The sequence below is a fragment of the Ambystoma mexicanum genome, chromosome 4q, assembly GCF_040938575.1.
Source record: "Ambystoma mexicanum isolate Mex_15411 chromosome 4q, UKY_AmexF1_1, whole genome shotgun sequence".
NCBI lineage: Eukaryota > Metazoa > Chordata > Amphibia > Caudata > Ambystomatidae > Ambystoma > Ambystoma mexicanum.
In genome coordinates this window covers 323519383-323533665 of record NC_090928.1, presented here as the reverse complement: position 1 = coordinate 323533665, position 14283 = coordinate 323519383, and the positions used below count along the sequence as shown (strand labels likewise).

The window sequence follows — 14283 nt, the reverse complement described above, 5'->3', positions numbered from 1 at the left end:
CATTGCTTTCATATACATATTAGAAATGATCTCTGGGCTTTCTGGATATCTTTTTAAAAATTGCAAATGCACCCCGCAATTTTAGCCAAGTCAGCACCCTCTCAGGTCACTTGCAATTATGATACAAGTCATTTATAAAGCGCCTGTACACAAGTGTTTCTAGGCGTGACAAGACACGGGAGGGAACACATTTTAACCTTATCGTGACATCTGAAAGGGTTCAATAAAGGTCTGTATATATGCACTTGTCCTTGAAAAAAAAAGCCGTTAAAACTTTATATGCGTTTCCCAATCCTGTCACAATAAATAGGCAAGTTTCAGGCATATTTGCTTGCATTAGATTGAGAGCTGTTCCAACCAGAGATATGCTTCTGCAATTTATGAAGGTGCCATTTACACATTTAAAATGTTGTGAAGCAATTGGTACTCATGTGATTCAGTGACTTTACTCATTTGCCTATACACAATTCTTTCTGGTAAGTTTGAATGTTTCAGTCATTAACAATGCTATAAGATCTGGTCTCAAAGGCCCCACACACCCCATTTGGCAATCTAACCTTACAAAATAACAAATCTAATCACAAATTAAACACGCTTTCCCATTTTCAAACACTTCATGGCATCACACAATATGAACCTGCATGCCCTTTTTAAAACAATACTACAAGCAGGCATCATTAACACACGTTCTTTTGAGGTGTGCCTTTAAAGTGCCGTCGTAAATGCCAAAGAGATTTGTTTTGGGGCTTGCATTACTTTATGGTCTAGGAAAAAGGAAGTGAGAATGTTGACTAATTGAACTATTCTAGGCCCTTTAATACTTTAAACTAGTTAAGATAAAATCTTTGACCTTGTCCACGAGAGAATGCGAAAGAAAACATCCAAATAAAGGAAAATGCATAACATTCCGTTGCAGACCCTCCTCCCCCCCAGACCCACATTTATAATGTGCAGGCCCAACCTGGCAAGCACTCCTGGTTACACCAATGTCTTCCGTCTATATCCCCCTCCCTAGCAAATACACAATTACGACTTTTAACAGTAGCTATGTATGTGCAACATGATTAAATCGACCCGGCTACTCCCTGTCAAAGTGAGCCCTTGCTTGAAATACTCCCTGCTGCCCATTAGGAAAGCTCAAAAGCCCAGAACGTGCAACAGTTTAACAGCTTTCCAGACTTCAACTGGGATCATGTAGAGCTTGAATCCAAATGTGATATTGCAAAGGTTTGCTCATGAAGGGCTCTGAGAAACAGGTCGTGCATTGCATTCTCATCGTGGCACTATGTTCCCAAAGTAGTAATGCAACAATGTTCATAGTCTTGCAACCAGATTCGGCGTGTGAAATGCTGCTGACATTTAATCTGGAATAAGAACTTTTGAATGTGCAAACAAAGGTTTATTTTCCAAAAGATGTGAACAGTCATTGAAGTGTATGCTTACAAATGTGACCTTTAAGAAAGAATAGGAAAATAATGTAAAGACACGACACAAAATAGTCTGTCACAACAAACTGCGACTGCAGGCTACACAAGGTTCACTCAAACATATTTGGTAGGCAGCCTGCAATAACAGTAAAGAAAATATGAAACGTCACAGGCCTTTGTGCCTGGAGCAGGAGTCAAAATGGAATAGGCAAGTTCTAAAATGGTAAACCCGGCCCTCTCCGAAAGAAGTTTCTGAGCAACACAGTGTAAGATTTGCACACTTCATTATTGAAACATGAAAAGCAGGAAATACTTTGTGTACCTTGTCTGAAGTAAAGCTTCCATTGGTGTTAAACGGTCCTGCAGTTTCCGGGAAACCGCAGTGAGCAACAATGCACAGGCTGTACTGCACCCTGCTAAATCTTCATCCTTTACATAATTTAACAACACAAAGTACCAGTAGACTGAACCTAAAAAAAAACGAAATCGTTTGCAAATAGTTCAAAGTTTTCTAATCACTTGACTCCTTTTAAATTAAGACAACACCTGTTTACGTGGAGCAGTACCTAGAATCCTTTCATTGACATGAACCAATTCCAATAATACTGAAGACATGGTAGTAGTCTAAAAAAAGCAAATACATGTAACAATTTTAAAACCACAAAAAACATGCTCATGTATGTATGCTAAAGCTTACTCTTAAAGCTTAGACAACTTGTAATGGCACACCAAAGGCACTGCTTTCCATGGTGCCATCATGTGCACTGTTCCAGCTCATGTTATTTGTTTACTTTTAACACTGCACACAGATGACGCTTGCTCAATACATTATCAGGTCAGTGTCGGAGCTAGGGAGGAGCAAAGGGAGCGGCAGCCCCATCTCGGGTCATCTTTTCAATCATGGGGTACCCCTCTGCCTACCGATGGGCTGTCTGCCCTGGGAAGTGAATACATTTTCTGTATTTTTAGTTGTATATGCAGTGTTATTTACAAAAGGAGCGAATGAATTTGGCACATTACAATTTTATTTTGCTGAGAGATGGCACGTGTGGCACCCGGGCCTTCACTGCTACAATACAGACCTTGACTCCAATCAATTAGCCAAAATGTATCGCAGTAAGGGTTGCTCTGTTGTAATGCCACCTCCCATTGGATCAAGTGACTGACTGTTGGGCGCATATCATGCAGAGCACTGCAGAAAGGTAACTGCGTCCGTTGCGCACAGCTCTGGTTGCTGTCTATATGTGATCGAAAATATTAGCTGATGCGATTGGCGTTGCCGCAGTGACGCGCTTCTATTGGCAGAAGGTTCCTTTATATTTTTTCTTCAACTTTTCTAGATCCTTTCAGAGGCTTGACACTGACCGGTAAAACCCTGAGGCTATTTGTGATCTCTTTTTAGTCTCTGTAATTTGTGACAGCTATCACTGCACAATTAAGATCTGGCCTTGTGGACACTGATTGCGGGTCAGTGTTCACTTTAACATGCGGAACTGCACAGTTTGAACGTCATGCTGGAAACGTGCATGCCACTTTGCAGGTATGCAGTGAGGTCAGTGTACAACGTATGTGCTTTTTGAGTGGATTGCGTGTCAGCACTGGTGAAAGCAGCTGTAAAAGTTCCAGCTGAATGCGTCTCCATGCGTCTCTGCGTGTCCAAGTTTTGGAGCCACCAGTGTCGAGGCACAGTGGCTGCTACACCTGAATCCTCTGACTCAATTCTCAATAGACTGATCTAATGCCAAACTCCGTGTTTTGGCTTCTCTCTCAATGGATAGACGTTGAGGTGTTCTAAGAAATGCATTCATTCTGATATTTTCTTTCACGAAGATTTCCAACTGAGGGGTCCTTCTACTGTTCTCTCTCCACTTTTCCCGGATGGTTTTTTGGCAGGGATCTACATGGAGGTATTTGTATATGCGTGTGTTTATTTACTGAGAGTCTCTAAAAGATTTACTGCACAAGGGTTAAATCAGACGCTGCATGCCAGAATCTTGCTTTTAAGTGCAGTGACCAATGGTAGAAATTCCAAATTTAATTCAACACAATTTAGTGGTGGACGCGAACAGAAGGCAAAGTTTGATGACACGGGTTGTTAATGAAATGGTGTGCAAGACCACCATTTCTAGAACCATGGGTTCGGTTTCTTATCTGAGATGGGAGCCACTCGAGATGAAAAAAATGTGATCCATTGTCTGATGGTGGACCGAGGTATTGAAATGCAAAACCACTCGCATCTAATTTACCTCCTGGTTACCACTAACGGGGGGAGTATTCCCCTGACCCCCCAACCCCCGAAATCCCTCCCCCAATGAATCGCTGGACCAAATTCAGTTGAAGGGGTTCAAATGCCCAGGCACGACCATTGGACATTTGAAACATTTCAGCTTTAGTTCTCACTACTAGACCATGGGCAGGAACACTGCATTGAGTTCTAATGTTTTGTGGAATTCCAAAGCATATTCCAAGGTCATATGCAGGAGTTCTTAACCGTGTTTAAGTCAAACCATTTTTCAAATTCCTTTAAAAAAGCAATTAGAAATTCGACAGCTCAAAAGGCAAATTAGTTTCCATTAACTGTTCTTGCCTATTTCCAGGAAGAGTGACTCAGTCCATGAAGAGAAACTTTTTCTATAGCAGACCAATTGTAAAACGGCTGTGACAAAGCAAAATGAAACTCAAAAGGCACTATTTTCCTGGTGTCTCTCCACAAACATTAAATTTACTGGATCTTGGGTTGCCATTCGTCCCTAATGTTGCTGGCAAGTCTCGATCCTTCATATTTTGTCCTGTGTTATGTGATGAATCGAGGGCATTCGTCCCCTCTCCCAAGGGGGAGCCACTCCCTTTAAGGCTAGGGCGGTGTGCCGGTGTTAGGGAGAATTCTGTGTTTAGGCTGAATTTCCTAACCTAGTGAGTCCCCCAGTAGCTTTGCTGGATTTTTGGGGTTTATTTTTTTCTCCTGCAAAGAGTGAGACTCTTTTACCCTCTTTTGGACATGATTTGAGTGTGTTTCTTTGGATCTAGATGTGTTTAATGGGCTATGGGGTCTTTTACCCCATAGGGCTTCATGTGTTTTTGTGATGTGTGTTACACAGCACCCTCAGTGCAATGACACAGGGGTGTCATAGTGACTCCCCAGTATAGACTCCATACCCTGGGACTGACTACTGTCTCCCAGGGCATGTAAAGTCTCCATTGACTTTACTAGTCTTAAATTCTGAACAGAACCAGTACAAATCATCATATTGTGGACGTACTGGCTGGGGCAATTCGATTGCCCCAGGATCGGTTAGTCGAGGGGGCATGTCTCCGTCCCCCCCTGATCGAGTTTTGGCTGGTGGCAGTGGATACTACTTTTTATATTCAACCGCAAATATTTTCCTATGGGATTTCCCATTGTTTTAGGCTACTACCTTTATTTACGGTAGCCTCAAACATACCGCCGGTTTATTTAATTAATATTAATTCTCCCGTTGGTATTTTTTGCCAAAACTTTATTCTAAAATGGCGTTTGTGTTCTCTTCTGTGACTCCAACCCAAGTCGAGCCCTTTGTTCCACTTTTTGGCGGGCTTCTCCACAGAAGCCCTCCAAAGTGGTGCCACTCTGTCTGGGGTACTTAGGAGGGGTGGAGGGGAATTTAGGCACCCTGGACTGAGTTGCCTAGACAACTCAAGTCGCACTTCATCCTGATTGGCCCAAGTGGTGAGCCTGCTGGCTCACCACTTAGCATGTTTGAGTGACAGCTAGGCTGAGTGAATGGGGGTTTGCTGCATAAAAGCAGGGCTTTGGGGACTGGAACTTCAGAAGTCGCCACAGGACCTAAGAATCCGACGAGGGAGAAGCTGAACCGACCTGCCACGACACCACCACCGGTGGAGCCCTGCTGGACCGCCTCACCACTTTTCCCAACGACAGAGAAGTTCTCCCGCCGGAGATTCTTCTTCCTTTGACTGGTGGGGATAACCAGTTTCACCGTCATTTCGCCTTCCCGACGTACCTCGTGGCCGCCTTGCCTGTGCCAAGCACCCCGGCAACCGGGATACCACGTTTTACCACGACCGCGAAACATAGGTACCACCTTTAACCGGAAAACTCCACAGCTGGTTTCTTCCCTGGTAGTGCAACAACCTTCATCTTTCCTCCAAGTCGAGATCTTCTCTTCCCCTGGACGACGACGCAACTTGCACCCACTACCAGGAACAACTGCCACCGCTCTGGAGGAACCTTCCCACTTAAGGTACCGTGTCCCGCCTGGCTTCCCTTGCTACCGACTGTACGGGGTAGATTTAGCCCCCGGCTTTCGAACCTGGGTTAGCCTGGGACACCGTGGCTAAACTTTCCTAAGCCTCTCTAAACTCTTTTTGAACCATCTGCAAGACTTTCTAAGCCTAGTATAACTGTGATCTTGGGCGCATTTGTGCTCTGCTCTCTCTAAGAGGGGGCCCAGCCTTTGGACTTTGGCTCACCAGTGACTTTTTGCTCTTCTGCCTTGCTAATAGTGTTCCTGAATCTTAGAGTGGTATACCTTTCCATATTCTGTCTTTTTCTCTCCCTTTCTCACAAACGTATTGGAGTGCCATCTAGTTAAGCGCTCACCTCTGTATGAAAATAAGTGGTGTTTTACAGTGGCTTATCTGATAAGGAAAAAGGGGTATATATTATAATATTAAATGTGTTTAGAATATTTTACAATAAGAGTGCTGGAGTGTTTTCAACAGTGTGTTTTTAAATAAATAATTATATACTTTGATACCAAAGCTCTGGTCAGTGTTTGCTTGTATTATTGTACCCGAGTGCCTATTGTGTATACTTTGCATACTGCCTAACTCTTCTTGAGGGAAGTCTGACTGCTCAGCCTCAGCTACCAGGTAAATCTGGGTGGTGCAGACTGCTACCAAGTGGGTTTACTGCCAACACCTGTAGTCTTAAATCTTTTGCAGTGGTCCCTAAGGGAACTGCACAGGTTTCTGCCTAACAGCCGGCTTCACAAGACCCTCCTTCGGGGTCTGGGCAAATGGGACCTCACGGGAACTGACTGCTCCTTTGGGAACAAAGACTCCCGTTCCTGTGAGCAAATTCTGAATCTGGCACACTATCAACCTATATGGGCCTGCCTACTGGGAAAAAGAATGTAACATCTGTATATATGGCTGCAGGCAATGCTGAAGCAAAACTCTGCGGTGTCCCAAGGTGCAGCAAGGCTAAGAGATTTTGGTTACCGCCTCCCTCGATCCTAAAAATTCTCAGCTAACTGAGGACTGGGCCTTCTTGCAAACACTGCGGCTCCCGCTCTGCGAGTTTGTAATTTTTTAAAATTTACTAACCCTTTCTCATCAAACGACTTCTTTGGTTAGACTTGATGTCCCGCATATATAAATGAAACACTATTCGCTGAGAAGCCGTTGGCCAGCTTAGTGCTATCTTCTAAGATAAAAACTGCTGTCAGTGCCATTGAAGACATGCCCTCAAGTGTTATTATTAACAACCTAGCTGCTAATAACTTCGCCCCAAAAGAGACAGCTATACTGAATATGCCCAGTCCGGGCAATAGTGTCCCAGTGACTGATGTTTCCTCCTTATGAGTTAACAGTGGTGTCTCTTCCGGAAGTACGTTGCATTTCTTTTTTTCTGAGGTGCAGCAAACCACAGACAGAAATCTATCACAGTCCCCGGTTTTGTCTACCGTGGACCCCAAGATTTGAGGCCACAGACTAAATTGATCAATTCTCTCTGCCTCGCACCTATAATCATGGTGGCTCTCCTTTGACGCACACCTCCACACATGAGATCCCCAATATGCCTGGATCTGCACTTCATGCCCTGAACTTCACACATTCCCACATGGCCAATACACGAAATTCTAACAGAAGAATTCCGGGACCAACAAATAACACTCAACCCCATGGAGTGAGTACTTTAGCAGGCCCCCTTCTTCCAAAGCCCACTTTCCAAGGCCCGTCTGCTCCCAGCCCGCTACCGGTTTGGTGCGTGAGTTCTCCCTGGTCCCTTCTGCACATTGAGGATGGTGCTCAAACCTTTCATGGAACCCTGAACTAACTTGACACCTTCACCTCTGCAACCATGGGTTAGTCACGCCTATCTCGTCATTCTACACCCCCCCCCCGACCTTTTTCCACCTTCATCCCATCTCACCCTTTTACCCACACACAGTCTGTGACTGGACTGCATTTTAGTAACATTTGGTGCTATTTTGAATTTAGCTGTGCCCAGTGACTACGCTGTGCTACCCCTTCTTCCCACATCCTGTCAACCCTTCCTCCTGTTTCTCCATTGACTATCCTACCCTTCTCACTAAGTCTGGCAGGAAGAAATTATCTAAGGTTATCTTGGCCTCTATCCCTGGTCTCCCTATCGCCGACACCTACTCCATCGCTTCCTCCAGACAGACCCTCACCAACATCCTCTGTCGTTCCTTCGCTGGACGTTTGGACTCCTCATATGGTCTCTGTGCTTTCTCCTTTCTCTTCCTGACCCATTAATTGTGGCACCCGCTCAGAGGCATTCCTGGAACCCTTACACTCCTAAGGTAATCATTAACATCTACCTGAATGGCACAGTCATGGTCCAAGGTCCTCAGGCCAACCTTCTCTTGGACAGACGCTTCCCACACCTCATCAATTTCCTTTCTTCTCCTGCTGTCCCGTCTCTCCCTTCCTCAGCTTCTTTGCCTCCACCCTCTGCCTCCTCAGCTACCTTACCTTCTCCTCCTTCCTCTTCTGCCCTCCCCTGACCCGCCCCTGGGCTCCTACACCTCTGCAGGGGATACCTGATTTGTATCCCTCCCCGGAAGTCCTTCAAGGATGGCAACCTTCTCATTTTGCCACTCTCGAACCTCGCTGAGCTATCAAACACTCGTCTGACATCTGCCGCCTCCTTGAAGATCATGTCCTCGGGTTCACAGAGACATGGTTCACGGCCAACTCTGTGACAAGCTTAGACACTCTCCTACCTGATGGCTACAAGATCCTCTCTGCGCCCAGACCCAACCGTTCTGGAGGGGGTGCAGCCTTGATCTTCCTGGAGTGGATTGCTGCCTCTGGCACGCTCACCTGGTCTCCACGGGGCTGCACGAATGATGTCTGCTCTGGTGTGGCACTGCATGGATGCTTGCCGCAACTTCTCCCTTGCCATCACCCCAAGAGGCGTTTGTCTGCAAGATTGAAAGATGATATTAGCTACTGAGCGGGACTGGATTGAATCCACCCCCTTAACCATCTGATGCCCTGCTCCTCTTCGGTCTTACCTTAGAGTTTTGTGAGGTAGACTCTCCGTCCTGCAAACTAGCAGGGGCGCAGTAAGCACAGTCTGTCCGGATCTAGTTACTTCACTGATCCAGTGGGCTGTTGCTGAGTCTAGGAAAGCTGGGCCAAAAAAGGTAAGTCTCTATGCCAATGGTTGCTTGGTATAGGTGCTTGAAGTCTTTATTGCCCAAGTTTTTTTTTTTTTTTTTTCAACTTTGTTTTATTGGCATTTTCATAATATAACGAAAGGGCGCAGAACATTTTTACAGATTGTGCAAGTAACAGGCCCGAACCCCCCCCCCCTCCCCCACCCCAAACATCCCCACCCCCCCGAAAAAGGAACAAACCAAAAAACTTAGTCCTCATAGAGCCGTTCTGCTGGGGAACCACTATGTGAGCTCCGAGAGTCTGGAGCCCCAGGAAGAGCGAGAGCATTAACTATTAGAATTGGCTGAAGAACTACCATCCTCCCCCGGGCCGAGGGCCCTGTCCGCTCCTTGTCCCTCTTGAAGATCAGTGCACATCCCAACCCCATGTCTGCTGTGCCTCGTACCAGTTTGCGTGGAAAGAGCCCAAATTATTGTTCATCATTGCCGTCAGTTTATCCATCAGGTACATGTTTTTTACCTTTTTTAGCCAGTTCTCCTTCGATGGGGTCTCCGGGCTCTTCCATTTCTGGGCCAATGCTACCCTTCCCGCCCTTAGCATTGTCTCCCACATCCTAGGGTATCGGGGAATGTCCGAGTCCTCCGGAGGGAGGCCCAGCAGCATTGTCAGGGGGTTCTGGGGGAGAAGCTCATCAGAAACTTCGGCGATCCAGCCCCTCACCTTCTCCCAGTATGCCTGGGCTTTCGGGCAGTGCCACCACATGTGCCCTCTCGTACCGACCTGGCCACATCCCCTTGGGCACGTGGGGGACACTCCCGTGTACATTTTAGCCAACTTCATTGGTTCTCTGTGCCACCCCTGTAAAATCTTGAAGTTGTGTTCCATGTCTGCCGTAAATAAGTTCCCATGGAAGGCTATTTTAAATATTCTCGCCCAGGCGTCCTCCGAGATCTCATCCCCCGCTAAGTCGTTCCAGAACGAGCGGAACCCCCTCCTCTCCCCTAGGTTAACCGTGTTCAGTAGCTTGTACATCCCTGACACCGCACCCTTCCTGGAGGATGCCGAGTCCAGGAGCTTCTCAAAGGGGGTCAGTTGTCTTTTCAGGTTCTGGCCCCAGGCCTGGTCACATAGAATTCCTTTCAGGCGAATGTATTCAAATATGGAGAGGGACCCCTGGCCGAGGGCGTCCCTCAGTTCCTCATATGGCCGGAATTCTCCTTCTCTGAACATCTGCCCCGCCCATTCCATTCCCATGTCTGACCACAACTGGGCGTTGCGGAACCCCCTACTTCCCAGATTGAGGGGGTGACCCCAAAGAGAGGACATCGGTGATGGCCATGATGTTAGGTGTGCCGTCTGGGGACCCTCCCTCCAGATCGTCCAGAGGACTCCCAGGGTTGGGTGGGATTTGAGTCTGTTTGGAATAAACTTGCTAGGGGCCCAAAGGAGGTCTCGAATCTTCAGTGGGTGGGCGTCCATGTCCTCCAGGTATGACCAGTAAGTGCCCATCCCCTCTCTCATATGTTCTAGGAGGACGCGTAGTTGGGCTGCCCGGAAATAGAGTTGAAAGTCTGGTAACCCAAACCCTCCCTCCTCCCTCGGTAAGGTCAGGACCCTATTAGCAGTTCTCGGGGTCTTACCCTGCCATATGAATTCCCGCACCGCGTTCTGGAGGGCTCTGAAGGACCGGTCAGGGACTACCGATGGGAGGGCGGTGAAAAGATAAAGAAGTCGCGGGAGAATGTTCATTTTCACAGCCGTCATGCGGCCGTACCAAGACAGAATCATAGACCTCCACCTCCTCAAATCAGCCGTGATTCCTGCCACAACGGGATCATAGTTAGCAGGGGCTAGGTTGGTTAAGTCCCGAGTAAGGAGGACTCCCAGGTATCGAATAGATGTCTTTCCCACCGATATTCCCTCCAGGCGTGCGAGGGTGTCCAAGCCCGGGTCCCGGGTTCTCATAGGGAGCAGGACAGATTTGGACGCGTTGATCTTGAGACCAGAGAAACGCCCATAGGTGGCCATCAAGGAGAGGAGCGGGGGGAGCGAGGATTTCGGGTCTACTAAGTAAGCCAGGATGTCGTCCGCAAACAGGGAGAGCTTAAATTCCACCTCCCCCCTCTTAATCCCCTTAATCTCTGTGTGGGCTCTGACTGCTATGGCTAGAGGTTCCATGGAGAGGATATAGATTAGGGGGGAGAGCGGGCATCCCTGTCTTGTCCCCCGCGACAGGGGGAAGGGCTCCGACAACCCACCATTGACTTGGACCCTGGCCCTCGGGGCCCTATATAAAGCCGCCACCCAATCCCTGATGTGTGGGCCAAAGCCCATTTTTTGGAGGGTAAGTTCCATGAATCTCCACTCCACCCTGTCGAACGCCTTCTCCGAGTCTAGAGACAGGACGCTCGCATCCAGGTCTGACCTCTGGGCATAGTGGATCAGGTCTATGGTCTTCCGGATGTTGTCTGAGCCCTGTCTCCCCCTAATAAATCCTACCTGGTCGCCATGGACCAATTTCGGCAAGACCCCCTCCAACCGTCCCCCAAGCACCTTGGCCAGAATCTTCACGTCAACATTCAACAGGGAGATGGGTCGGTAGGAGGAGCATTCCCTAGGGTCCCTGCCGTCCTTGGGGAGCACCACAATAATTGCCTCCATCATGGAGTCCGGAAGAGACCCCCCCTCCAGCACCGCGTTAAACACTTTTACCAAATGGGGGGAGAGGGCCGAGCGGAACCTTTTGTAAAAGTAGACAGAGTACCCGTCCTCGCCCGGGGAAGTGCCCACCTTCATTCCTCCAATCGCACGCTCTACCTCGTCCTCGGTCACCGGGCCCTCCAACCCCTCCGCTATCTCCCTGGACAGGGCCGGGATCTGGATTGAATTCAGGAACCCCACCATCTCCGTCTCCTCCCCATTGTACTCGGACGAATATAATTTCTCATATCATCGGCGGAAGGCTTCGCCAATGTGGGGTATGTCGTGGCCTATCTTTCCCCCCTCGTCCTTAACCTCTTTCACTAATCGGCTTTTCTGCACCTCCCTCAGTTTCCAAGCCAGGATCCTGTCCGCCCTGTCCCCTTTTTCATAGTACTTTTGTTTAACCAGTTGGAGACTCCTCTCCGTCTTGTGGAGGAGGAGATCCTTCAATTGGAGTCTGTAGTCTTCCAATGCGGTCACCTGCTCGTTGTCTAGGGGAACTGTGGGGGGACCCCCAGGTTGAAGTTGGGCGATTTTCTCCCTGAGGTACCTTTCCTGGCCCTCCCTTTGCCTTTTTCTCTGGGCTCCTATTTTGATCAGGGTTCCCCGTATGGCTGCCTTAAAGGCGTCCCAGAGGGTGTGTGGACCCACCTCCCCGTTGTCATTAAGCTCAAAAAATTCCGTGATGGCCTCGAGGACCTCCTGGGATAGGACTTCGTCCTTTAACAGGGAGTCGTTGCACTTCCATCTCCCTCTGCGTTCGTGTAACCCTCCCCTTGCTATTGTAGCTCGGACCAAGTCGTGATCAGACCAGGGGACGGGGTCTACCCTGTGGCCCGAGACAAATGGACGTAGGGTCTCGTCTACCAGGATGTAGTCTATCCTGGAGAACGACGTGTGGATGGCTGAGTAATATGTAAAGGAGGGGGAGTCTGTTCTAGGGAGGGGGATCGTGTCCAACAGGCCCAATTCTAGGTTGACTTTTTGGAAGGTGCGCGCCATGGTCTCGTCCGCAGCCCTAGAGGAATGCGGGCCTGCTCGTTTCCTGTCCAGGGTGGGGTCTAGAACCATGTTGAAGTCCCCCCCCACCACCACCGTGCCGTGGATGAAATATTTGAGTTTGTCCCCCACCTCCTCCCAGAACTGGGCTTGGCCTTCGTTTGGGGCATAGATGGCCGCTAGGGTCAGTGGGGCCCCCTGCAGGGACCCCCGCACCAGCAGGTATCGGCCCCCCGGGTCTTTCAGCGTGGCTTCTTTCTCGAAGCCCACGTGTTTCGCTACCAGGATGGCGACCCCTCTTTTTTTGCACTTGTGGGATGCAGAGTGGACCTCGCCAATTCCCCCTCCCCGCATTTTGGGCTCCTTCCCCTGTGGCCAGTGAGTCTCTTGAACGAAGAGACAATCCAGGTGTGCCCTTCTAAATTCCCTGCAGAGCAAGGACCTCTTGGTGGGGGTGTTTAACCCACGGACATTAAGTGAGCCCACTCCCAGGGCGGGCAGCCCGTCAGCCATAGTCACTTTTTTTCACTCTCTCGGTCAACTCCTCCCCTACGCTCTTCCCCGTGTGCTCCGTTATTTCGACTCTGTGTTCCCCTTTTCCTCCCGCGCCCTCCCCCCGGGTGGGCTTAAAACGAAACCCCAACTGCCCCCCCTCCCCAAACCGTAACTGAACTTCCCCAACTCCCGTGGTCCCCCCACCCCCCGCCCCGGCGTCCAGCCAAGTAGTTCTGCCATCGCTGGCTTTTGGCCGAACCACCAGCCTGCCCACCTCGGCCAGGCAATCTGCATTAGAAGCTCATCTCCTTGAGCCCCCTAAGATATCCCGCGGCTATGACCCCTCTGCAGACCCCACCTACTTGCAGGTCGTAGGGACGTTGATAGTAGTGAATCCTCTGAGTCTGCGTCCCTCCGACCAGGGCACACCGAGGCGCCCCCGTGCTCAGTCCCCAGAGTCGTTACGTTCTCCGTCCTTCGAAGGGGAGGGGGTGTTCATTTTCCTGAATTTCCTCGCGCCGGTGCGTTTTCTCCTCTCGCCAGGCGGGCCAGGGCCTCCGGGTCGCCCGTGCTCTGGCCCCGATGGGCCCCTCCGGGGGTTCGTGTCCACTGCGTATTCTTGTATGGCTCCCCTTATGTCCTCTTCCGTGATCAGGGTTGATCTTTGGCCCATGTATTCGAAGGTCAGGGAGAAGGGGTAGCCCCATCTGTAGCGCACTCCCTTTTCCTTAAGCACCTGTGTGAGAGGGCGGCACATCCTGCGCCTGGCCAGCGTGTAGGCGGAGAGGTCTTGGTATATCGAGACTTGTGCGTTGTTATAAGTGATTTCCCTGGCCTTTCTTGCCTCCTCCAACACCTTCGTCTTCTCTGAGTAGTAGTGAAACCGGACCAGGATCCACCGGGGGGCCCCGGCCCTTCCCCCCGCCCTGTGCACCCTGTCAAAAGTTGGCTCAGTTGTCATTTCCTCCGTGAACAGGAGAGTAATAATGTCTCGTACTGCTCGGGTGACGTCCCTCTCCGTTTCCCCCTCTATTTCGGGCACCCCAAAGATTCTGAGGTTGTTCCTCCTCTCCCTGTTTTCGAAATCGTCCATCTGCCGGGCCCTCTCCTCGTCCCTCCTCTCCAGGGCTTCCAACCTCATGCTATATTGTATGTCTTGGACTGCTATGGAAGATTGGTTGGACTCGACCTGTAGGAGCCTGTCCTCAATTTTGTCCACCCTTTGGTCCATTTTTTCAAATTTTTGGGCAATGTCGGAGCGCATGTCCCTTATTTCCTGTAGGAT

At 49.4% G+C, this 14283-nt stretch overlaps 1 protein-coding gene across 5 annotated transcripts in view; it reads right to left on the bottom strand.

The window, feature by feature from the left end:
• Positions 1-14283, bottom strand: part of BIRC6 (baculoviral IAP repeat containing 6) — a 3097233-nt gene that overhangs the window by 2384676 nt on the left and 698274 nt on the right. For all 5 annotated transcript variants that reach the window (XR_011268132.1, XM_069607902.1, XM_069607904.1 and 2 more), the window contains exon 21: positions 1750-1897. Coding sequence is in view for 4 of the 5 variants with exons in the window: in XM_069607902.1 (XP_069464003.1) it covers positions 1750-1897 (148 nt within the window). In the remaining variant the exon portion in view is untranslated. The remainder of the gene's footprint in view (positions 1-1749; positions 1898-14283) is intronic.